General features: G+C 43.9%; 2 protein-coding genes across 5 annotated transcripts in view; one reads left to right on the forward strand and one right to left on the reverse strand.

The window, feature by feature from the left end:
• The window catches only part of Gdpd4 (glycerophosphodiester phosphodiesterase domain containing 4), a 119,142-nt gene extending 99,046 nt beyond the window's left edge, over window positions 1-20,096 (forward strand). For 3 of the 4 annotated variants that reach the window (XM_070034945.1, XM_070034947.1, XM_070034946.1), the window contains 3 exons: window positions 12,268-12,350; window positions 13,365-13,414; window positions 19,674-20,096. In XM_070034945.1, coding sequence (XP_069891046.1) covers window positions 12,268-12,350; window positions 13,365-13,414; window positions 19,674-19,903 — 363 coding nt within the window. In that variant the 3' untranslated portion in view covers window positions 19,904-20,096. The remainder of the gene's footprint in view (window positions 1-12,267; window positions 12,351-13,364; window positions 13,415-19,673) is intronic. The other variant, XM_070034948.1, reaches the window with a different exon arrangement.
• A 231-nt stretch (window positions 20,097-20,327) lies between these two features.
• Myo7a (myosin VIIA) overlaps window positions 20,328-25,584 on the reverse strand; it is an 80,021-nt gene continuing 74,764 nt past the window's right edge. Inside the window, exons 45-49 of the mRNA XM_070034949.1 lie at window positions 25,379-25,564; window positions 25,000-25,116; window positions 23,509-23,592; window positions 22,695-22,814; window positions 20,328-22,221 (exon numbers count right to left, since the gene is read on the reverse strand). Of these exons, the coding sequence (XP_069891050.1) occupies window positions 22,132-22,221; window positions 22,695-22,814; window positions 23,509-23,592; window positions 25,000-25,116; window positions 25,379-25,564 (597 nt within the window). The 3' untranslated portion in view covers window positions 20,328-22,131. The remainder of the gene's footprint in view (window positions 22,222-22,694; window positions 22,815-23,508; window positions 23,593-24,999; window positions 25,117-25,378; window positions 25,565-25,584) is intronic.

The following is a 25,584-nucleotide window of genomic DNA, read 5'->3' on the forward strand; positions in this document are numbered from 1 at the left end:
CCTGAGTACCTTGTTTTTCAATATATTTGTTTTAATTTCTCTGCTTTGTCTTCAACCTCTGATACCCTGTTTTCAACTTCATCCATTCTATTAGGCTTTTGGTTGAGTCTTTTATTTGGGCAGTTGAACTCTTAATTTTAAGGAGTTTAGTTTTATTTATTTTTACAAGGTTTCCATCTTTTTATTGAATTTCTCATATCCTACACCTTCATTTTGTTTGTTTATTCATTCAGCTGTTTGTGTTTTCTTGTTATTATCAGTTCGATTTCTCTTATTTTTGTTTGAATCCTCTTAGAATTCTTCATTTTAAAAATACCTGTTTCTCAGGGCTGGGAAGGTGGCTCAGTGGTAGAGCGTTTGCCTTGCATGCATGAGGCCCTGGGTTCGATTCCTCAGCACCATATAAGAGAAAAGAAAAAGCCAGAAGTGGCGCTGTGGCTCAAGTGGTAGAGCGCTAGCCTTGAGCTGAAGAGCTGAGGGACAGTTCCCAGGCTCAGAGTTCAGGCCCCACGACTGGACCCCCCCAAAAAAAAAATAAAAATACCTGTTTCTCTATTATATTTATGTTTTTTTACTATTGTTTTATTGAGCTCATTGGGATTTCTTCATTTTCACTTTCACTTAAATTCTTTATTGTGGTATTATTGGTTTTTTTGTTGTTGGTGGTGGTTGTGGTGATGAGGACTGAATACTGTCCCTGAGTTCTTTTGCTTAAGGCTAAGGCTCTATCACTTTGAGCCACAGTATCACTTTCAGTTTTTGAGTGGTTAATTGGAGATAAGAGTCTCCTTGGTTTTTTGGCCTGGGCTGGCGTTGAACCATGATTATCAGATCTCAGCCTCATGAGTAGCTAGGATTATAGGTGAGAGCCACCTATATACCACCAGCGCCTGGCTGGTGTATTTATGTATTTGGTTACATAGGTAAAAAAAGGAGTGGCAGGTAAGTTTTATGGAGAGGAAAATGGATAGTAGAGTGAGATAAGTAGAAAAGAAATTAATGACTTTTTGTTTTTGTTTAGGGAATGGGAAGTTGAAATGAGGGGAAGTTAGTACACTCACATGCATAGATTTTTTTTTTTTTTTTTTGAGTCTTAACCTTGAGCTGGGAAGGTGGCTCAATGGTAGAGTGCTTACCTCTCATGCATAAGGCCCTGGGTTCACTTCCTCAGCACCACATAAACAGAAAAAGCTGGAAGTGGCGCTGTGGCTCAAGTGGTAGAGCGCTAGCCTTGAGCTAAAGAGCTGAGGGACAGCACCCAGGCCTAGGGTTCAAGCACCATGAGTGACCAAAAAAAAAAGAAAAGAAAAGAGTCTCACTATCTTTGAACTGTGATCCAGAGTAGCTAGGATTATAGGCCAGCCTACATTCTTATCAGCCACGCATAAAGCTCAAGTTTCCACATCCTGGCAAGCACCTAATATCATATCTGTTTTGATACAGGGTCTCACTATGTTGTTTAGGTTGACCTCAAAAGCCATGATCTTTTTGTTTCAGTCTTTTGAGTGTTAGGATTACAGTTGTGCATCATTGTTTCCTGTGTGTGTGTGTGTGTGTGTGTGTTTTGGGTCCGGTTATGGAGCCTGAACTCTTTTGTTTCAGTCTTTTGAGTGTTAGGATTACAGTTGTGCATCATTGTTTCCATTGTGTGTGTGTGTGTGTGTGTGTTTTGGGTCCGGTTATGGGGCCTGAACTCTTTTGTTTCAGTCTTTTGAGTGTTAGGATTACAGTTATGCATCATTGTTTCCTGTGTGTGTGTGTGTGTGTGTGTGTGTGTGTGTGTTTTGGGTCCGGTTATGGGGCCTGAACTCTTTTGTTTCAGTCTTTTGAGTGTTAGGATTATAGTTGTGCATCATTGTTTCCAGTGTGTGTGTGTGTGTGTGTGTGCGTGCGTGTGTGTGTGTGTGTGTGTGTGTCCAGTGTGTGTGTGTCCAGTGTGTGTGTGTGTGTGTGTGTGTGTGTGTCCAGTGTGTGTGTGTGTGTGTGTGTTTTGGGTCCGGTTATGGGGCCTGAACTCTGGGCCTGGGTGCTGCTTTGCTTATGTGGTGCTGAGGAAACGAACCCAGGGCCTCAGGCATGCAAGGCAGGCGCTCTACCACTGAGCCACCTTCCCAGCCCTCCATTCTTTTTTAATATAGCCAACCTAGTAGATGTGAAGTAATACTGTTTTTTTTTTTTTTTTTTTTTTTTTTTTTTGCGGTCCCAGGGCTTGAACTCAGAGCCCAGGAGCTGTCGCTGAGCCTCTTTGTGCCCAAGGCTAGTACTGTACCACTTTAGCCATAGTGCCACTTCCAGCTTTTTCTGAGTGGTTTATTGGAGATAGAGTCTCATGGACTTTCCTGCCCAGCTGGCTTTGAAATGAATCTCTGTAGTTTGGGATTACAGGTGTGAGCCACTGGTGCCTGGCATGAAGTAATATTTCCTTGTGATTTTGAATATATTTGAGTGTATTCAATGTTTGAGTGTTCAAATACTAAGTACATTTGAAAATACAATGTATTTTCCGAGTGACTAATGATGTCTAGTCTCTTTTTACTTGCTTACTACTCACTCATATCTTCTTGGGAGGACTTATCTAGTGAAATAAAATCCATTTCTTTTTTTGGGGGGGTTCGGTCGTGGGGCCTGAACTCTGGACCTGGGTGTTGTCCCTCAGCTCTTCAGCTCAAGGCTAGCGCTCTACCATTTGAGCCAGAGCGCTACTTCCGGCTTTTTTCTTTCTGTTTATGTGGTGCTGAGGAATCGAACCCAGGGCCTCATACATGCAAGGCAAGCACTCTACCACTGAGCCACCTTCCCAGCCCAAATCCATTTCTTTTTGCAGTGGTTGGGGGGATCAAATCCAGGCTTTATACATGCCAGGCAAGTGCTCTACCATGACCTATAATCTCTTTTTTTTTTTTTTTTTGCTGGTCGTGGGGCCTGAACTCTGGGTCTGGGCGCTGTCCCTAAGCTCTTCAGCTCAAGGCTAGCGCTCTACCACTTGAGCCACAGCGCTACTTCCAACCTTTTCTGCTTATGTGGTGCTGAGGAATCGAACCCAGGGCCTCATGCATGCAAGGCAAGCACTCTACCACTGAGCCACCTTATCAGCCCCCTATAATCTCTTTTTTTTTTTTTTTATTGTAAAGATACTATACAGAGGGTTACAGTTACATGAGTGAGGTAATGAGTACACTTCCACTTCCTCTTGAACATTGTTACCCCCTCCATTGTTTTCCCCCTACCATCCCCTCCCTCCCTCCCTTCCCCAAGGTTCTTTTTTTTTTTTTTTTTGATTGTGATTAAGTGATTACTTAATTTCCGGAAATTCACAGTATTGTGGAATAATGATGCTCATTTAAAGTCACAAGTTCATTCTAACTTTCCTGGAGCAAATTGTCTATCACAGTCTGTAATATATAACGGTGCTCATATGTTATATACCATATATGTGATCAGCAGCATGGGGATATTTAGTAGTGGTTCAACCAGATGAGTGGGAGTTCTTTGTTTCTTAAGTCCTGTTAGTTTTGTCATATCACCTAACATTTTGGATTCATCATCCACTTATCAGGGAGACCATGTACTGTTTGTCTCTTCGTTCTTGGCTTACCTCGCTCAACATGATTCCTTCTAGCTCCATCCATTTCCCTGCAAATGCCATTATTTTGTCATTTCTAATGGCTGCATAATATTCCATTGTGTATAGATACCACAATTTTTGGATCCATTCATCTGTGGTGGGGCATCTAGGTTGTTTCCATATCCTAGCTATTGCGAACAGTGCTGCAATAAACATGGAGGTGCACGTGTCCTTGTATATTGGTTCCTGTTGTTCAGGGTAGATGCCTAGAAGTGGTATGACTGGGTCGTAAGGGAGGTCAATCTTTAGCTTTCTAAGGACCCTCCAGACTGCTTTCCAAAGTGGTTGTATGAGTGTACATTCCCACCAGCAGTGTAATAGCGTTCCTCGTTCTCCACATCCCCTCCAGCATTTGTCGTTGGCTGATTTGTGGATGTGGGACATTCTGACTGGGGTAAGGTGGTATCTCAGGGTTGTCTTTATTTGCATTTCCTTCACCACCAGGGATGATGAACATTTCCTCATGTGTTTCTTTGCCATTTTTATTTCTTCATTTGAGAAGTCCCTCTTTAGTTCCCTTGCCCATTTAGTAATTGGTTTGTTGGGCTTGGGAGGGATTAGTTTCTTGAGTTCCCTGTATATACAGGATGTTAACCCCTTGTCTGATATATTGCTGGTAAATATTTTTTCCCAATTAGTTGGTTGTCTTTCTAGCTTGGTTGCGATAGCTTTATCTGTGCAGAAGCTTTTTATTTTAAGGTAGTCCCATTTGTCGAGTCTCTCTCCAATTTGTTGTGACCCTGGGACTCTGTTCAGGAAGTTCCTTCCTGTGCCTATTAGTTCAAGTGTCTCTCCTACTCTGTCCTGCAGTAGTTTCAGAGATTCAGGTTTAATGTTAAGGTCTTTAATCCATTTTGAGTTGATGTTGGTGCATGGTGATAGGCTGGGGTCCACTTTTAGTTTTCTGCATGTGGCTGCCCAGTTTTCCCAGCACCAGCGGTTGAAGAGGCTGTGTTTCTTCCATTGTATGTCTTTGGCTCCTTTGTCGAATATCAGCTGGCTGTAGGCCTGTGGGTTTATTTCTGGATCTTCTATTCTGTTCCATTGGTCTTCGGGTCTGTTTTTGTGCCAGTACCATGCTGTCTTTGTTATTATAGCTCTGTAGTAGAGTTTGAAGTTCGGCATGGATAGCCCTCCCATATTGTCTTTATCCCCTAGAATTGTTTTGGCTATTCTAGGTCTTTTGTTGTTCCATATGAATTTTTGGACTGTTTTCTGTATTTCAGTGATGTACATCATTGGGATTTTAATAGGAATTGCGTTGAATTTGTATATTAGTTTTGGAAGTATTACCATCTTTACTATATTAAGTCGGCCTATCCAGGAGCATGGGAGGTCTTTCCATTTCCTAGTGTCTTCTGCAATTTCTTTCTTTAACTTTTTATAGTTCTCATTAAATAGTTCTTTTACATCTTTGGTTAGGTTAATTCCTAAATATTTTATTTTTCGGGAGGTTATTGTGAATGGGGTTGCTCCCTTTATTTCCCTCTCTTCCTGTACATTATCAGTGTATAGGAAGGCAACTGATTTTTGTTGGTTTATTTTGTATCCTGCTATTTTGCCGAAGTGATTTATGATTTCTAAGAGTTTGGGGATGGAGTTTTTGGGATCGTGGAGGTATAGTATCATGTCATCTGCAAAAAGGGATAGTTTAACTTCTTCTTTCCCTATGCGGATCCCTTTAATGTCTTTTTCTTGCCTTATTGCCCTGGCTAAGGGTTCTAGGACTATATTGAAGAGGAGTGGAGACAGTGGGCATCCTTGCCTTGTTCCTGATTTTAGGAGAATTGGTTGCAGCTTTTCCCCATTAAGTATAATATTGGCTATTGGTCTGTCATAAATGGCTTTTATTGTTTTTAGAAATGTTCCTTCTATTCCTATTTTCTCCAGAGCTTTTAGCATGAATGAATGTTGAATTTTATCAAAGGCCTTTTCTGCATCTGTAGCGATAATCATGTGATTCTTGACCTTGGCTCTGTTGATATGTTGGATTACATTTATTGACTTACGTATGTTAAACCATCCCTGTGTCTCTGGGATGAAGCCTACCTGGTCATAATGAATTATTTTTTTTATGTGTTTCTGGATTCTGTTAGCTAGAATCTTGTTAAGGATCTTTGCATCTGTGTTCATCAAGGAGATTGGCCTGTAATTCTCCTTTTTGGTTGGGTCTTTGCCTGGTTTGGGGATGAGTGTGATATTGGCTTCATAGAATGAGTTTGGGATAGCTCCTTCCTTCTCTGTTTCTCTGAAGAGCTTGAGGAGTATGGGTATTAGTTCTTGTTTAAAGGTCTTATAGAATTCTGCTGTGAATCCATCTGGTCCTGGGCTTTTTTTTGTTGGAAGACTTTTGATAGCTTCCTGTATCTCATTATAGGATATTGGCTTATTTAATTGGTTAACTTCTTCTTTGCTCAGTTTGGGCAACTTGTATTTCTCTAAAAATGCATCCATTTCTGCCCGATTTTCTTCCTTTAGAGAGTATAGCTTTTGAAAGTAGTCTGTTAGAATTGTTTGGATATCTTGGGTACATGTGGTGATGTTTCCCGTGGCATCCCTAATCCTATTAATATGGGTTTCCTCTCTTCTTTTTTTAATTAATCTAGCCAATGGGCCATCAATTTTGTTTATTTTTTCAAAGAACCAGCTTTTTGTTTGGTTTATTTTGGTTATGGTTTTCTGATTTTCTAATTGGTTAATCTCTGCTTTTAATTTGGTTATCTGGCTTCTTCTAGTAGCTTTAGGTCCCATTTTTTCCTGTTTTTCTAGCTGTTTTAATTGCAACATGAGATTATTTACTTGGTCTGTTTCCATTCTCTTGATGTGGGCACTGAGGGCAATAAATTTGCCCCTCAGGACTGCTTTTGCTGTGTCCCACAAGTTTCTTTGTGAGGTGTTTTCATTTTCATTGAATTGTAGGAAATGCTTTATTTCTTCTCTGATCTCTTCTGTTATCCAGGCATTGTTAAGGAGTGTGCTGTTCAATTTCCATGTATTGGAGAAATTTCTGCGGTATGCTTTGTTATTGAGAGCTAGCTTGATTCCACTGTGGTCAGATAGGATACAGGGGATTATGTCGATCCCTTTGTATTTGCTTAAGTTCCTTGCATGAACTATGATATGGTCTATTTTGGAGAAAGTTCCGTGAGCTGCTGAGAAGAATGTGTACTGTATTGTTTTAGGGTAAAATACTCGGTAGATGTCAGTTAATTCCGCTTGAAGTATGGCCTCTCTTAATTCGGTAGCTTCTTTGCCAATCCTCTGGTTGGTAGACCTGTCCTTTGGTGAGAGTGGTGTGTTAAAGTCTCCTAGTATTATCGTATTGGGATCTATTTTATTCTGTAAGTTTGAGAGCATTTGTTTGACATATCTGGGTGCACCAATATTTGGGGCATATAAGTTGATGATGGTTATATCCTCCTCTTGGATTGTTCCCTTTATTAATATGTAATGTCCGTCCTTGTCTTTCTGTACTGATTTTAATGAAAAGTTTATTTTGTCAGATATCAGGATAGCTACACCTGCTTTCTTACTGGGGGCGTTTGATTGGTAGATCCTTTTCCACCCCTTCACTCTGAGTTTGTTTGTATGTTTGGCTGAGAGGTGGGTCTCCTGAAGGCAACAGATGGATGGGTCTTGTTTTCTTATCCAGTCCTCAGTTCGTTTTCTTTTAATTGGCGAATTCAGCCCATTTATATTAAGAGAAAGTATAGAGAGATGCATTGTTGTCCCTGCCATTCTGTTTTCCTAAGTTTTTCTTTTTTCCTTTCCTCCTGTGCTTGCTCAGTTAGACTTTGAGTAACGCCTGTTTGGGGCAGGCCCCAGTTCCTGGCTGCTTTCTTCAGGTTGTGTCCCCCCTCTTAGAATTCTTTGTAATGCTGGCTTAATGTTTATGTATTCATTTAGTTTTTCTTTGCTATTAAAAGTTTTCAGTTCTCCATCAAATGTGAATGCTAGCTTTGCCGGGTAGATCAGTCTGGGTTGGCAGTTATTGGCTCTCAGGGCTCGTATGGTGCTTTCCCAGGCTTTTCTTGCATTCATTGTTTGTGTGGAGAGATCTGCAGTAATTCTTATTTTTTTCCCATTGTAGTATAGCTCCTTCTTCATTTTTGCTGCATGCAGGATTGTTTCCTTATTATTCAGATCTATCATTTTTACTATAATGTGTCTAGAAGTGTTTCTCCTGGGGTCTTGCTTGTTGGGTGTTCGATAAGCTTTTGTGATGTAGTTAAGATGGTCGTTTTTGAGGTGGGGAAAATTTTCATTGATTATCTTGTTAAATAGGTGTTGCATTCCCTTGCTCTGGAATTCCTCACCTTCGTCCACTCCAATTATGTGAAGGTTAAATTTTTTAGCATTATCTGCTTGCTCTTGAATATCCCTTTGGTTTAATTTGAGTGTTTTTTCCATATCTGTCACTTTTTGGTCCAGTTGGTGTATTCTGTCTTCTGTATCTGACACCCTACCTTCCATTTCATTCACTCTGTTGACAGTGGCTTCTATTGTGGTTTGCATGGAGGAAATGGATCCCTTTATGGATTCAATGTTGGTTCTCAGAGTACTGATCTCACCTCTCAATGAGGTATGCATTACCTCTAATTTGGCATTTATCTCACTTCTTACTGAGGTTTGTGCAGCTTCTATTTTTGCATGCATCTCTTGTTTGATACCCTGTATCTCTTTGGATAGTTCATCCTTGTGCTCTTTCAATTTCTGATCAATTTCTCGCTTTATTTCTTGAGTCATTGCCTCCAGCAACCCTTGGAAGTAGCCTTTGTCTTCCATTCCTGCTTTGCTCCCACTGGGGCTCTCCCCTGTGTGGCTGCTGGCTTTTGAGGTGGGCTTGCTGTCCTGGGTGGTAGTAAACCTTGTGATTTTTCTCTGTGATTTTCGCATGGAAGTTCAGGAGACTGCTCTTCAATTTTGTTTTGGTGTGTCTGTCTTTGCTTGGTTGCTGATTCTGTATTGGTAGAGAGAGTCTGTGCCTGATCTGGGTTCTGTTGGGAGCCTATTTCCAGCTGCTATTCTGACTTAGGATTCTCAGCTCTCTGCTGTAGATTGCTGGCAGTTCCCGCCTTTGGAAGGGTTGAGCAGCCTAGACTGCTTGTGTTTGCTCCTACGGGTGCTCTTGTGAAGAACAGATGCTCTGGATGCACTCTCCCAAATGCTGGAGTCTGCTATGAGCTCCTGATGTGTTTTTGTTTATTTGTTTTGGGCTGGTTGTGGGCTTGAACTCTAGGTTTGGGTGCTGTCCCTCAGCTTTTCAGCTCAAGGCTGGCACCCTACCGTTTGAGCCACAGCACCACTTCTGACCCTTTTTGCTTTTGTGATGCTGAGGAATCAGATCCAGGGCCTCATACATCCAAGACTATCACTCTATTGCTGAGCCGCCTTAACAGTCTGAGCTCCTGCTTACTATCAGGTGCTGGCAGCCTGTGTTGCCCAATTCTCAGTCTAGGGTATATGGGTGGAGTTTTGGTGGGGTTTGGGCTTCTCTTGTCCTGGGCCTCCAGGTCTTTTGTTGTCACAGGCATGCTTCCCGGGGGAGTGTTGTTTCCTGGTTTTCTCCCCTCTGTTGAGGCGTATGCTCAGCTTTTTACTTCAATTGGGAGGAGTTGGTTGTGTTGTTCAGGCGCCGGATCCCCGGGCCTGGTTCCGGCCCCAACCTGGAGCGCGCTTGTTAGGCCTGTGCTGATGTGTATACCACCTAGGTTATGCAGCCTGGAGCGCACTCGTTAGGCCTGTGCTGATGTGTATACCACCTAGGTTATACAGCCTGGGGGACACAGTTCAAATTTCTTCTACTGTTGGTAGTCTTGACCCAGGGGCGCTGTTCCTGGCTTGGGCATTTAAGCTCCCTTCCAGGGGTGCTCTTGCTCTAGCCTGGCCAGCTGAGTGTGCTCCACGGGCTGGTGGAGCTCTCAAACAGTTCCCAGTTTTAGTGGGTCCTGTGGTCCGGGTGCTGGGGTAGGGAGTCTAGGTCAGGGTCTGGGGATTCCCTCCAGCTCTGGTCTCCCTTGAGGGATACACTTCCCCTGTGGGGTACTCACCCTGGAGCTGGTTGTTTCTGTGTGGTGTAGGTCGTCAGTTGTTGTTGCAATCCGGGCTGGGTTGGGCGGTGGTGGCTCTGTGTGATTCTTTTCTGTCTCTGCCTCTGTCGAAGCTGTCGGGTCAAGAGTGTCCACGCTCAGGCAGCTTCTTCTCGGTACCTCTGGGGCCCGAGTGACCCTGCTGGGTCGTTGCGATCGTGATCGGGTGGGCGGGTGGTTTGCAGACAGGACCCTTTGTCGCACTGCTGGCGCCGAGCGGCTTTGGCAGGATGGAACCTCTCTGCTCCGGTGGAGAGTGCTGGATCGTTGCGATCGCGATCAGGCGGGCCGGGTGGTCTGCTGGCAGGTCCTTTTGTCACTCTGCTGATGCCGAGCGGCTTTGGCGGGATGGAGCCTCTCTGCTCGGGTGGAGAGTGAGGGGTGGGGGTGGGATCCTCGTGGAGACTCCCGGCTGTTAGGTTTCTCTGTTCCTGGCGATCTGCTGTTCTGCAAACCAGTACCTGATGTTCTGAAAGCGGCCCCCTGTGTCTCTGCTGTGTCTCTGGGGCTCCCCCAGCCCCCGCCGGGGCCGGCTGGCCGGCGGCTTGGCGCACTGCCGCACGGCCAGTAAAGGTTGGGGGAGGGGTCTTCGCTTTTCTCTGTTTTGAAATTCTTCTTTTTCTCTCTTTCTTTTTTTGTTATTCTCCGCCTCCAGTTTTTCTCTGAGTGTTCGTCTTTTTGTTGTTGTAGGTCTCTTGGGGAGATTAAGCGTAGGAACTCGAACTCTCTTTTTGGTTGGAGAGAGCTGTGGCGTTTCCCTACTGCCCCGTCGCCATCTTGGTCCCCCCTCTAGATTTTTTTTTTTTAAGACAACACCAATGACCAAGAAGGAGAAAAGAACTTGAGTGCCAGTGGACTATACCTATAATCCTAGTTACTCAGGAGGTTGAGAGCCAAGGATCACAGTTCAAAATTGCACTGAGCAGGAAAGTCTGTGAAGTTTTTATCTCCAATTAACCATCAAAAGGCCAGAATGGAACTGTGGATCAAGTGGTAGAGCACTAGCTATGAACAAAAAAAGCTAACAGACAGTACCTAGTCCCTGAGTTCAAGCTCCAGTGCCAACATATGTGTGCATACATGCATGCACACATGCATGCACACACACACATACAAAGAAAACCAAACAAAAACCAAAAATAGAAATTAAAATACAAAAAAAAGTTTTTTTTAAAAGTAATCTAGTTAGCAGGTGTGAGTCTAGGTAAAGAGGAAGAATTAAGCATGGAGAAAGAAGGGGAAGTGTTCCACTTGTAGATATACAGAGAAGGTATAAACGGGAAAAATATTGACAGACAGGTAATGGTTTCAAGAATAATCATTTCAGATAAAATGAAGGGAGAAAAGCAAAATACAAGACTAAATGTGAGGTGGTAATAGGTACAGGTAGTAAAGTGGCCTTTATCTGATTTATAGAAAAAAAAAGCATACAGTTTAACAATACTCAGTTGAACCAAAAGAAGAACAAAGACAGACTTACATACAACAAATATGAATTCTTGATTGTTCTTGATTATCATATGTATATTTACATATAGACTTTTCTGCAGATTCTAAGAGGCCGAGTATGAGGGCTTTGCATCCCTCAGAAACCTTTCATGAAGGAAAGGCCTTTAGAGTTCAAGCTGATGGGCTAATGCCTTTATTATTTGGCACAGCAGGTAATCCAAAGATTGCTTACCTGCTAGGCATGGCACAGCTACCTCCATCCAGTGGAAGGCTGTGATGAGATTTTTCTTTTGTTTTTTGAGATGCAATAGTTTGGGGGTAGATTCCATGCATGCACTGGGTTTTTGGAGGTCCAGAGCTCTTTCCACATTAGTTCGTACAGCCACTGCCTGGATGCCTCTGTTCTCTGATGTGGTGGGAATTCCCAATCCTCCATCTCCACACACTGTTGCCACAATTCTGCAGCCTCTGACCTCCTCCTGCAGTCTGGCTTCCTACAGCTTAAAATGTGTTGCTGCTTCCTGCCTGTCATTTTCCCCTCCTTTTTCACCCACCTCTTGTACCTGATTTTCACCCAAGTTCTATGGCCGAGGTGTCTGTTGGGTTAAGCTGTGATTACTTCTTGACCCTGGGCTCTCAGAGAAACTTTCTCAAGATGGTGACTCTGTTGCTCTATGGGATAGGGGGACACAGAATATCTTTTATTTCCTAAAGTGCAGTCTCTCACAGCAGATTAGTCTCTACCTCCCAAGTCCCTTCACTGGTGGTAAGGCTGGCAGTTTCCCACAGCTGTGTTTGACAAGCCCTTGGTGAGACTGATTTTACCTGCTGTGGTCTTCAGTTCCTCTGTCCGCAGCTGGGGAAGCCAGGTGCTAACTACAAACTCCTCCACATTCCCCCCCCCCCTTGCTTTTCTTGTGCCATGATTGCTTTCTGTGTAATTTCCTGGGTCCTTGAGAACTCTTTATAGGTTCTCCTTTCTTCTCCTCTTTCCCTGAATCTGGTCACGTCTGTGTAGCCAAGCTGGCTTCTCATTCACAGAGTGAAAATGGTAGATGCTTTCAAGCAGCCATCTTGCTTGACCTCTCACTTTGTGTTTTGTAGACACCAGGATACTACATGGGCATATGGCTTCTCGTGGATTTTTCTTCTGCAGTTATCATTACCGCCATATTTTGTTTCCACTGGTAAGTAGATATAATTTTAAAGGAATGTTCCCAAATAAATAGGTTCCTACGGAGTTCTAAGGGGGAAAATGCATTTTTCCTGTAATTCCATGTGGCAAGACTGGCTTAAGGGAAAACTCTTTGTTTCTTCTTATGCTGCCTGCATTGCCTCATAGCCCTTCCCAAGAGAGGACAACGCTTTCAGGACAATGACTCTCACTAAAGCATAATCAAGTGTGTTACTTTCAATTCAAGATGGAGCCAATAGAAGAAGACAAGGTTGACGAGTTTCCAGAATGAACACCTCCCCTCCCCTGCCTACCATGAATGGACAGAGCAGGGTTTTGTGCAAAGAAGCAGGCAGATTCAAAGACCAGGAAGACTGTTTTTTTTGTTGTTGTTGTTGTTTTGTTTTGTTTTTTTGCTGGTCTTGGGGCTTGAACTCAGGGCCTGAGTGCTGTCCCTGAGCTTTTTCACTCCAGCTCTACGTCAGGGTTTCTGGTTGGTTAATTGGAGATGAGTCTTGCAGACTTTCCTGCCCATGCTAACGATCCTCAGATCTCAACCTCCTGAGTAGTGAGCCACCAGCACCTGGCCACCCCTAGACTTTTATTAGTTGAAATGGGGTCTTGCTAAGTCTTTGCCCAGGCTGGCCTTCAACATCACTTCTCCCAATCTCCACCTTCTGAGTAGTTACAATTACAGGATGCGCCACCACACCTGACTTCATATTCTTTTTATCTGTCCAAGAAAAATGATGTTTGAGAATCCTTGCAGAGGAAATGCTACAGGAATGTTTAGATTTAAGGTAGAAGAGGGATGGAACATCCTGGAAAAAGCCATGTTAGAAAACACCATGCTTCTTTAGACCCCATCATTTCTTGATTTACAACTGATCATCTAAAGGGGGTCAAGGCCAAACTCGGCTTCAAGTGAGAATCTGACTGAATAATGTTTTGCTTCTGTCCTCTGCCTGGGATTATTACCTTTTTTCAAAGAGGCTCATGAGTTTATGGATGGTCTGCTTCCTTTCAGGTGGAGAGAAGCTCAAAAGGAAAAAATGCGGGAAGTCTGCGATGCCTCAGGTAAAGTCCAAGGCCTTGCTTGCTCCTCCCTCTCATCCCCCTACCCATTGCTTCCCAGAGCCCTGGTCTGTTTTTCTCCTGAAGGTGTACGGGGAAGACAGGGGACATGGGAGCCAAGGAGAAGTCAGGAAGTCTTGTTAGTCCACTCTTTATCCATGGGCTTCCAGCTAAGAAGTCAATCAAGTGCTGGTGGAAAATACTGAAATAGAAGTTAGGTGATTGCTGATACGTACTGTATAGCTCAGCATGTGGCCTGATACTGTGAAGGGTATGCACTTTTCCTGGTCAGTGGGGCTGCTCTATTTAACACTTAAGTGCTTTATCTCAGAAAACAATGCTATTGGAGAAATGCCTTCTTTCTTGATTTTATTGTGTGAACATCAAATATACTTAGCACAAACCTAGATGATATATAGTCTGTGAATGTGTGGTATGTATGTACACCATATAGAATAGGAGAGTGAAGAGAGAATGAGAGAGAGAAAGCGAGCTTCTTAGGTCATAATGAACAGAAAACATGATAGAAAACTAAGCACAAGAAAACAATGCAATGAGACTTAGCCCAAGATGTATAGACTGTTGCTTGCATGACACAGCATTGTTTTATAATAAAGTTTTATAATTAGAATACATTGTAAAATAATGATAAAAAAGTATATACATTGTAAAATAATGATAAAAAGTATATAGTATAATCAATATATAAGCCAATAACATTGATGTGTAATTATCAGCATTATGTCCTGTTCATGGTTATACTACCAGCCATACAGTAGAGGTTTTTGGTTGTTTTTTTTTTTATACTAGAGCACTCCAGATCTGGAATGTGTTGTGACATCATGGTAGTTACAATGTCACTGATAGGAATTTTTCAGCTCTATTATGATCCTATGGATGATTGACTCAAACACTGTTTTGTGGCATGTGACTGTTTCCTAAACAATGTGGCATAACTATTACTTAGCTTGTATATAGTATTTGATATTATAAGTAATTACTTAGCTTCTGTATAATATTTGATATTATAAATAATCTAGAGATGATTTAAAGTATAAAAGAGGATATGTGTAGGTTATATTTTATTTAAGCAGTACTGGGATTTGAACTCATGCTTGCTAGGCAAGTGTTCTACCAGTGGAACTACATCCCTAGCTATGTCTTTGAGCCTCTGAGTCCTAGAACCAGTCCCCTGCTAATAACAAGGAATGATTAAATGGACCAGTTTATATCCTAGATGACCTTTAACATCAGACTTCAGATTTTGTCAAAACCATGAGATCACTGGGAAGATTTTAAGCACAGATATTTATTTACTTCTTTGTATATTATTCATACATCACACATTGAGTACCTACTTTTTGCCAGACACTCCAAAAGGTTGCAGAGAATTGAAATTTGTCTGTGGAGAGTGTGTCCCAGGAGAGAGGAGGGCTTGGCCAACAAAGACCAGTGAGGAAAGCAGGCAGTAGTGGTAGTTGGCCACTGAGCCGGCACCCATGTCCAGGACAGAGTAGCTCTACCGTGTGCCAACAGGGCTGCAAATGGTCCATAGGTTTCAGCTATGTTTGATATGTGTTAGAAGATGGAGAAAGAAAACTGCTGAGGGCCTGGAATTCTAGGATAGAGTCTAGTCTTTATCTATAGGCAATAAAGAGATGAAAATTTTCAAACAAGGGAAATGGCAAGGGCTGGAAATGTTTATTCAGCAAAACATCTCAAGGGCTGAGGAAATGCAATAGGCCCAGCAAAGGGAGGAGAAACTAGAGCTTCTCAGAGGACTGTGGTATTATGGCTTAGAGAATTATGGAGATGGTCATAGAGAATTACTAGTTAGGGAAGCTAGTACAGTCCCAAAAGGAAAACCAGTTAAGCAGAAGTCTGTGGAGTATGGGTTATCATTTCTTTCATAGTTCCTAGAGCTTTTTTACTAAAATTACTGCACAAATTTATTAGGTGATTCCAGTTCTTGTGGACAGTGAAAATTCCAAGATTCCATGAACCAGCTCTTGATACACATTTAAGGCTGTAGGAATGGATCCACAGGACCATGAAAAAAAAAAAGACCACTGAAATTATTCATTTGCTTTTTAAATGTGTTTGTGAAGTTGAAGTTTTTAAGTCAAATTCCTTTAAGTAGCAAAGAAATCTCAACTCTTGGTTTGATAGATTTTAAGGTCATCCCATTTATTGTCTGTGTTCAAGTATTTCAGCTACTTAATGATTATTCTTATACTGGTAAGTATAAATGAGTGCCAGAGATTTGACGGGAGTGAACCACAGAAATTTATGTTCTTGTCATTTTGGCATCTGGAAGTCTAAAATCAAGGCACTGGCAAATTTGGTTCCTGGTGAGAACTTTCTAATCTCTATCTAGACAACTACCTTCCCACTACAACCTTATAACCTTTCTTCAGAGTTTACATAGCAAGAGAGTTCTGATTGCTTCAGCTTCTGGTAGGATACCAGACCTACCAGATTAAGGACTGGTCCATTGACCTTGTTTAACCTTAACAGTCCCATTTCCCAAACATAATCAGACTGAGTGTGTAGGGCTTCAATATATGAATATGGAGGTGGGGAAGAGAATTCTGTCTGTAACAGTAACCCAAATATGAAATGATTAGAGCATGGAAATGATGAGAGCAATATGGAAAAGAGGTTACTTTAACCCCCAGTAGAAATAAAGTCCAGGGTGGTATACATGCTAGGTAAGTGCTCTACAACTGGGCTATATTCCACATGTCTAGGAAAGACATTTTGAAAGACTACTTTAAGAAGTGTATAAATTTGGGCAACAGAGGTAGCAATAATGCCTTAGAAACAGTACTAAGTTAATTTGCCCTTACTGTGTTGAAATGGTGACAAGAAAGGTAAGTAGAAAATTCAAAGTGTTCTCTATTTTTAATAGTTCGCAATTTCATGTTATAGAATATACTTTTTCCTGATGTAAGCAGAAGGAAATATATTGAAAAGCTATTTGAGTACCTCTGATAAACAGAGAGGGTACAAGACCAAAGTTAGGGTAAGAGAAAGCATTGGGGACTGGACACAGGCAGCCTCATCTTACACCACGTCTACCAGCTAAGTGGGTATGTTTTGCTACACCTGTTGTCCGGGCACCCACTGCCTTCTGAAGTTCTGTGTAGTTGCCTATGAAAAGGTCTTCAGAGTTCATTTCTCTAGCTGCTATTTAAGATTGTTCTTTTTATTAGACTTTTGGTTAAAATTTTTTTCTTTTGGTATATGCTTCATTTTGAATAAATACTATTTCTTTTTAATTTCTGTGCAAAAAATTGTTCCAAACCTTACACCAACATAAATTTAGTATCAGTCATAGTTATCTTTTGCTTAGAATTTACTAGGCTGTCAAAAAATAAAACACCTCTTTGGTTAATTCAGTTCCTAGGTAAAGAACCTCTATTATGAAATTTTTAAAAATCAGAAAAAAATTGAAACAGATTTAAGGAAATGGAAAAAAACCTTCCATGGAAAGTTTAACATTGTGAAAATGGCAATATTGCCCAAAGAAATTTACAAATTCAATGCAATACCAATCAAAATCCCAACAATATTCTTCATTCCAAAAATTCATATGGAATAATAAGACCCCAAAAGAGAAAAAAAAATCCTTAGCGGGAAGAACAGTGTTGGAGGAATATCAATACCAAGATCCAAACCCTATTACAAAGCCATAGTAATAAAAACAGCTTGGTAGTGACACAAAAATAGGCCTGAGGACCAATGGAACAGAACAGAAGACCTAGAAATGAACCCACAGACCTACAGCTGGGCAGAATTGACTATGCACATGCAGAAAACTGAAGCTAGAGCCTTATATATCACCAGGATCACTTCTAAATGGATCAAAGACTTCAATGTAAGGCCAGATACCATGAAACTATTACAGGAAGGGTTATGGGAAAAACTAGGGCTCCTAGGCATGGGTTGAAACTTCCTAAATAAAGATCCAGAATCAGAACAAATCAAAGACTAGATAAATGGGAATCACATCAAACTGAAGAGTTTCTGCATGGCAAAGGACATAGCTAGCTAAAAAGTCCACAGAATGGGGGAGGATTTTTACAAGCTATGTATCAGACAAGGGCCTCATATCTAAAATACATTGAGTTCAAACAACACCTCCCCCAAATAAACCCTCAAAGAAACAACTCAATAAATGGGCTAAAGACTTAGAGACTTCTCAAAAGAAGTAAGAATGGCCAATAGACACATGAAGAGAGATGTTCAACATCTCTGGCCATAAAAGAAATACAAATCAAAACAGCATTGAGATTTCACTTCACCCCAGTTAGAATGGCCATGATCAAGAAAACTAAATAACTGATGCTGGCAGGAAGGTGACCAAAAGAGGGAGCACTACTACATTGTTAGTGGAAATGTAAACTTGTTCAATCAGTCTGGAAAATAGTACGAAGGTTGCTCAAAAGACTCAACATAGAGCTCCCCTTTGACCCAGCAATTCCACTTTTGGTCATGTATCCAATAGACCACAAACAAGATCATACTAAAGCTATCAGCACAAAAATTTAACATTAGCAAAATGGTATATATAGCTAGTATCATCTAAGGACATTTGTTACAGATATGTCCTTTGATAATTTAGTGTCTTCAGTGTAGCTAATTGATGAACCTCCCTAGGAGGTTTCTGTCTTTTTTGTCTCTGTCCTTAACAGGCTAGGCTATTCCTATGAAGAGAAAAGGTATTGCTAAATTGTTTCCTAGCTTCAGTTTTTTAAATTCATGGGTACATTATAATGATGTTACATAAAGTTTTCAGAGCATAGTAAGGGGGAAGATGTCTACAAAACATTTCAAGATTTCAGATTCCCACTGCTTTGTTAACAATTAGGAATTTAGAACAGTGTCCATTTGTCATCTTGCAGTGCCTGTAGGTCAGAAGTCTGTGAACAGCTCAGCTGAATCTCAAAAGGCTGCCATCAGAGTCAGTCAACTAAGGTCACAGTTTTGCTTAAAAAATGTGGTTGTTGGCAGAATCCACTTACAGCCATAAGACTGATCGCAGCTTGGCTTCACTACCAGAAGCCTCCAAGAATTTTGTTAACGCTGGATGAAAGATATGAATATAAATACCCCCAGAAACTCAAGGAACTCTTAGTAGGAACCCAAACTTAGTAGCTAAAGGCACTAATGGGAAAAGATGTAAGGAAATGAGGGATAAAAAAAACCCTATAAGGCATGTAAAAAACAACAAAATTACAGATGTTTTTCCCTGTTAGTATTTAAATAGTATCTTTATTCGTATTTAAATCAGAAAGTGTCCAAAAGATAGAGATTGGCACCAGGTATGGTGGTGCATGCCTAACAGGAAGATCAAGGCCAACCGAAATTACAGAGAAGGGAGGGCAAGATTTGCAGAATGGATTTTAAAACATAATCAGAAAATACACTATTTTTGTAAGATACTCGGATTGATAACCCTTTTAAATCCTCACAAAGAAAGATGTATGATGGGTTACTTGAAACTACAAAACTTCACTGAAAGATGACCCATATATATATATATATATATATATATAAAATATACACATATAATGTATACATATATATGTTCATAAATCAGAAAACCTAATATCTTAAAAGATATTGCCATGGAAATGACCTACAAATTCAGTTCAAGTCTAATAAAAATCCTCTTTCACTCATGAAAATGACAAAGAAAATACATCTCACTCTGGATAGAAATTTCCTCTGGATAGAAATATCCTCAGGGGAAAAAATTTTTCTGAGGATCACTTCTTTGGATTCTTATTTTCTTCTAGATTTTGGCCCCTCGGTTCCTCACTATATTGTAATTTTGAGATTTTTTTTTTCTTTAGAGAGATTTGTTTTTGCAGGTCTAGTTTTCTCTCTCAAATAAGATGATTGCTCTTTTTGCTGTTTCCTCCTTTTTGCTTTCCTGTCAGACAAACAAAAATTTATTCAGTGCTTACTATATGACAGCCAATTCTAAACACTGTTACATGTCCTTAAAACATCCCATTGTAGCCTATGTTTGTAAACATCTGAACATTAACCAAAAGTCAATGCTTGTCTCAGGCATTGCATGGTAAGTAAGCTAGAACCTCACGCTGGATCATTAACCCTTCACAAAGTCTGACGGAGAGGCAGAAGGAACTTAGAGGTAAGAACCTGAGTGTTAAGTGAAGAGCTGACATTTGTATTTCATACACTGGCCTGGGTGAGAGCAATCTGTATTTGTGTCTTTTCTATCCCACAGAGACCACCAGCCGGCAGGAGAAACCTACACAGCCTCCTGATCGAATTGGGGAAAGTCCTTGGATTATAAACCCCCCAAACAAGGGCTCAAAGAAACCACCATCTGTGAAGGACAATGTTAAAACAGATGCCGCAAATGCTCCAAAGCCTCCCCTGACAGAGTCCTCCAAAGATACCAATACGTACTATTCCACCTTCTCCGAGACCTCTCAAGAGCCACGTACAAAGTAGTAGCAGCCATACCTTGCCACCCTTCTTTCTTTCCAAGCCTAAGGGTATTAGGGTAAGAAGTAGTCAAGAAGGCAAAATGGAAGAGCCTTGGGGAGAATCATTCTGGTCCAGCCACTCTATAAAGAATTCATCTCAGTAGGATGGGGAAACAGTGATGTGTGATCTTGGAGTCTTAAGGGGTTGTCTCATCTTAATACCTCTGTTGTATTTCCTGCTAAGTGATTGTGGTGGGCATCTAATCCTAACTACTCAGGAGGCTAAGATCTGAGGATCAAGGTTCAAAGCCAGCCCAGGAAGAAAAGTCCGTGAAACCCTCATCTCCAATAAACCACCAGAAAACTGGAAGTGGCGCTGTAGCTCAAGTGGTAGAGCACTAGCCTTGAGCTGAAGAGCTGAGGGACAGCACTCAGGCCCAGAGTTCAAGGCCCACGACCGACCCAAAACAACAACAACAAAACACCTCTTAAGAAGTCAGAAAGTGGGGCTGGGAAGGTGGCTCAGTGGTAGAGCGCTTGCCTTGCATGCTCAAGGCCCTGGGTTCGATTCCTCAGCACCACATAAGCAAAAAGAAAAAAAAAGCCGGAAGTGGCGCTGTGGCTCAAGTGGTAGGGCACAAGCCTTGAGCTGAAGAGCTGAGGGACAGCGCTCAGGCCCAGAGTTCGGGCCCCACGACCGGACCCAAAAAAAAAAAAAAAAAAAAAAAAAGAAGTCAGAAAGTAAACAGTTGGATTCTTTGCCTCCCTTCCCAGGCTGAGCAAGCCTAGGGGATGGATGGATGCAGTGGTGATGTCATCCTAAGTCAAGGAATGATAGGTGTCAAGGGCAATACCTCTCTCTCTCTCTCTCTCTCTCTCACACACACACACACACACACACACACACACCCTTTTTGATAGGAAGCATCCCACCAACACACTGATTCCCATGGGGAGGTGGGACATGATCCCATGTTTGCTTAGTAAAATAGCCTTTGGCCTTGAGAGAAAACTAGAGCTCTCTGCTAGCCCAGACAGCATTAGTGAGTTGACTTTCTCTGGGTGACCTTCACCCATGGACAATCCCTCTCTGGGCTTTGGCCTTTCTCCTTGGTACGACGGCATAAGGCAGACTACCCACAGCAGCTTCCTCCTGGTCCAGATTTATCCACACTGTGGACTCGCAGGCATGTTTCCTCAGACAGCCACATCATCATTCCAGAAAGCAAAGCTGCTACTCACACACACCAGGCCCTCTCTCCCTCCTACACAGATCATGGGGAGGTCAGGGAAGAGCACTCCCTTTGCAGGAGCGGGGGTCTGCTCAGGTGCACAGAGGTGGATGGCCCTCCTGAAGTATCAGGGAAACCTCGAGAGTGGCTGGTAAACACTCACACCCCTCTAGGCTAGACACATAAGGATTTAACCTAACTGGTGCTAAGATTCTTGGACATGTACCGTCTTACAAGCCAAGAATGTTCTAACAGGGTACAAGGGCCATTCTGGCTCTGCTGGCCCTAGTTACGGGAGCCAGAAGCTGATTCCAGCCCATGCCCACTCAAACTGATGTCCCACACCGATCATCTGGCCCCTTGAGATACTTGCAAAGCATAGCCAGGGCTCAGACACTCCTAACCACAAACCTAGATCAGGCAGGCTCAGACACAGAAAATAGTCATTCAGGTGACGCTCCTACAGGTTCCTGTCCTGACCCCACACTCCCTTTCCAGCAAAAACACTGCAGGGCCAAAGGATAAACATATACTTTATACCCTGAGGCAGTCAGGGAGACAAGCAGGAGCCCTGCACTCACACTGTGGTACACATAGGTAGTCTGGTTCTCTCCCTCCAGCTGAGGATGCTGAACTCAAGGGGAAGTAACCCAGCCCCTTGGGTTCCAGAGTATCCTGTTCAATGCACAAGAGCTTTGGTTGTTCCCAGTGGGGAGGCCTGGGTTGTCCTCTCAATGGCTCTGTCCACTTGGTGCACAGAAGGTTAAGGAGAATCACGTGGTGGGATTGTCAGGAGAGGCATCCAAGGAGCTCAGGCTCGTACATTGGAAGGAAGGCCACATGAAGTTAGGACAAGAACTAACCCCGGTGCTAGAAGAGGATGCAGGGAAGCTCTGACCTCACTAAAAACTGCTTGGAGGTCCAGTTGATAGTCAACCCAGCTTCCATGCCTGGATGGCACAGGTCCTCCCCAGCTGCTGCCTAGAGAGCAGGCCCAGAGCCAGCAGCTCCTCCAGTGGATTCACTTGCCACTCCTGGCACTCCGCTGTTTGCTCATGGCGGTGAGCATCTGGCTAATGTAGGAAGTCAAGAGGTCATCCATCTTGTAGCCCTGGAAGCAGGGTTGGAGAGATAAGCAAAGCATAAATGGGGCAAGGTCAGAGACTCAGACCCAGGACCAGGGCAGTCGCCACACTCAGAACTTAGGGCCTCCCCATCCACACAGGTAAGGACCGGATTCATCCATCCATACAGACCACTTGTGCCCAAACTTCATGATCCCACATTAAGCCCTCAGCATCCTGGATGCCTCCCTCTAGCAGTGACAATGAGGCAACCAGTTGAGCTACACCTTAGAGCTCAGTCTAGATGATGTTGCTAACAGTTCGAGTGAATGGGACAAAAGTCTGATCCGCACACTCACTCCTCAGACGCTGAAACTGGAGTCTCTTCCTCAGACCTAAGTGAACCTGAACTTGGACCCTGACCATATCCAGACACACTGAACACTCTTCCCCCCTAACCCCGTGTTGGCCCTAGAGGCCGGCAGGGACTCATGCCAGGCTTGCCAGGAGGATCTCTCACCAGCGACGTCTCACACAGCAATTTGCTCCCTCGGACCAGGTTCCCAATGGTAATGTGGAAGTAGGTGTTGCCACTGCTCCAGTTAGAGATCTTGGTGAAGGGATGCGTAGTCAGGATGTCCTGGGGGAGTGGCAAGACAGGATGCTGACACACAGACACACAGACGAACACACAGAGACAGACACACACACACACACACCTCTGAGCTCCAGCCATAGACACCTCCTCCTCCCAGAAGGCCAAGGCCCTCACATGAGAAAAAGAACAAGAGGCCAGCTCTATGTGGAGCTGCTGGGGGAAGCAAGCACTAGCCCCCCTCCTCCCCCCATGCCATTCAAGGGACCTAAAAGTCCAGTAGCTGTTGGGTATTTGGGGCCAGTATTAGGCAAAAACAAGACAGTCTTGGGGGACACAATATATACAGTCTGGGTGTAAAAAACAAAATATGCACAAAAGAAAGACAAAAGACACAGGAAACCAAGAACATGTAGCCTTGAAGCCCAGGAGAAGAAAAATGACCATTCATGCTCTTCGCCAGCCATCTGGTTGTCCCCCTCCTGGGGCCATAAACATGATTACCTCTAGCAGAGGCTGCCATCAGGTAGTGGGCAGAGAACATGCTAGGAGGAGGACAACTTGTCACAAGCCAGTTTCCATGGAGCAAATGAGGGGCAAAGAAAATCCATAGGAAATCACAGGCCAGCCTCTCAAAAGTCGACAGTAAAGAGCCTGAAGAATGAGGTCAGGCTGCAGGGGCTTGAGTGAGGCTGGGACTTGGGGCAGCAGTGCAGAGATGCCCACCCTGCTTGCTCACCTTAGTCCTGGGATCGATGAGGCTCACTCCATACTTGTTGATGGCAATTAAGAGGATCTCGGGGAAGTTTGGCTCCGTGGTTTGCTAGCAAAGGTGGGCAACTATAAGATGGGGAAGCTAGAGCAGGACAAGCACTGGGAGGCAGGCGGGCCTCCACCCTGGGTAGATGACGTCATCCTGGCCTGCTGCCTATTTGGAGCCAGGGATGCAGAGGCACTGGTGGCCCTGCCATGACCTAAGGGTTTCAACCTCTGCCACAGTCTTCCCATACCTCTTCATGGGTCCATTCCTGCTCTTTGCTTCCCTTGGAGGCTTGGCTAGGTCCATAGTCTCCGCCCAACCACCGCCCAACCATCTCCTATTTTTTGATACTATTTTGAGGGGATGTCAGGGACTATACTGGGGCCAGAACTCAGGGCCTGTGCTCAAGACTATTGCTCTACCACTTGAGCCACAGCTCCACTTCCAGTGGTTGGTTGATAGGAGATTAAGAGTCTCACAGACTTTCCTACCTTGGCTAGCTTTGAACCTCGATCCTCAGAACTCAGCCTCCTGAATAGTTAGGATTGCAGGCGTGAGCCACTACCACAGCCTGGCTCCATGTCCTTTAAAATCCCTCCTTGGCTGGACACTGGTGGCTCATGCCTGTAATCCTAGCTACTCAGGAGGCTGAGATCTGAGGATCGCGGTTCAAAGCCAGCCTGGGCAGAAAAGTCTGTGAGACTCTTATCTCCAATAAACCATTAGAAAACTGGAAGTGGCGCTGTGGCTCAAGTGGTAGAGCACTAGCCTTGAGCTGAAGAGCTGAGGGACAGCACCCAAGCCCAGAGTTCAAGCCCTATGACTGACAAAATAAAATCCCTCCTTGAACCCTACACCTGCCCAGCTATTCACCTAGCCCTTTGCTCCTCACACAGGTAGGCTGCTCAGAAGCCCTGCATCCTCATACCCGTGTCACCATTCCCTTGCCATGGCTATCCTGGGGTCTGAGCGGCTGTCTGGAGTTGCCATTCCTATTCAAACCCTCCAGAGCCCAGGGCCACCTGGAGGAGGAGGCCCCACCCCCCACCTGCTTGCCAGCCTCCCTCTCACAGTCACTGCCCACCTACACCCAGCCACACTTAGACCTTTGCCCATGCAGGGCTTCTGCCAAGAGCCTTCTCTCAGGGATCTCCCTAGAAAGCTCAGGTGCCACTTCTTCCCTGGCTCATCTCAGTCTGAGCAGGCTCTCATGGGCTCTGCCACCTCGGTTAGCACTTGCACTGTCAGCACAGGCCACCCTCCATTCCAGATTAAGCTGCTGCTCCTTCTATCCTCAGGCCTGAGCCCAGACACAGCTGTATGGAGGCTCAGTGTGCTTCCCAACATCCCTTGCTGGGGCAGCTGTCCATGGCCATTATGGCTTCCCTCTGTCCCCAGGAAGGAGTCTCTGTGCCTGTGCTGTCCCTCTAGCCCTCTTCCTCCTCCTCCTCTGCGACTCCCATGACATACCTTCACCTCAAAGAAGGCTGAGCCAAAAGTGGGCCACTTGAAGATGAGCTTCAGGAAGGCCAGCTTGGCCTCCTCCTTGGACTTCCCCGCATGCTTGTTGAAGTAGGCAACAATGGACTGCAAGGAAAATGGCTCAGGTTGACAGGCCTACCCAGCTTGTCTGTACCTCCAGGGTCAGACCTACATAGGCCTGAGGTCATCAGGACTGCCTACTTCACCTCTCTCTCCTCCCCTTGGCAGAACGAGAGACTAAGTGGAAGCAGAATGTGGTGGGGAGGCCTTATCACACACAGGAGCCAGGACGGGCACGTGCTGAGCTGTGGCCTTGACCCCACTCACCGGGTCCTGGTCCCCACTCTCCACCACCCCTCATGCGTACCCGCTTCCAGTCGTCAGGTGAGATCTGCCGGATGAGGTCCTGGGGCACCAGCTCCCTTAGCAGCTTGGGGATGCTGGGGAAGTAGGACTTGTCCTCCTCAAACTTCACCCTGTAGATCAGCGCTCCCAGCTGGAGCACCTCCTCCCGCGTGCACTTGTGGTAGCCCCGGAGATACTTGGGCAACTCCTGCCAGTAAGAGCAGGTCA

This window comes from Dipodomys merriami, unplaced genomic scaffold, assembly GCF_024711535.1.
Source record: "Dipodomys merriami isolate MVZ:Mamm:240054 unplaced genomic scaffold, mDipMer1.0.p SCAF_25, whole genome shotgun sequence".
Lineage (NCBI taxonomy): Eukaryota > Metazoa > Chordata > Mammalia > Rodentia > Heteromyidae > Dipodomys > Dipodomys merriami.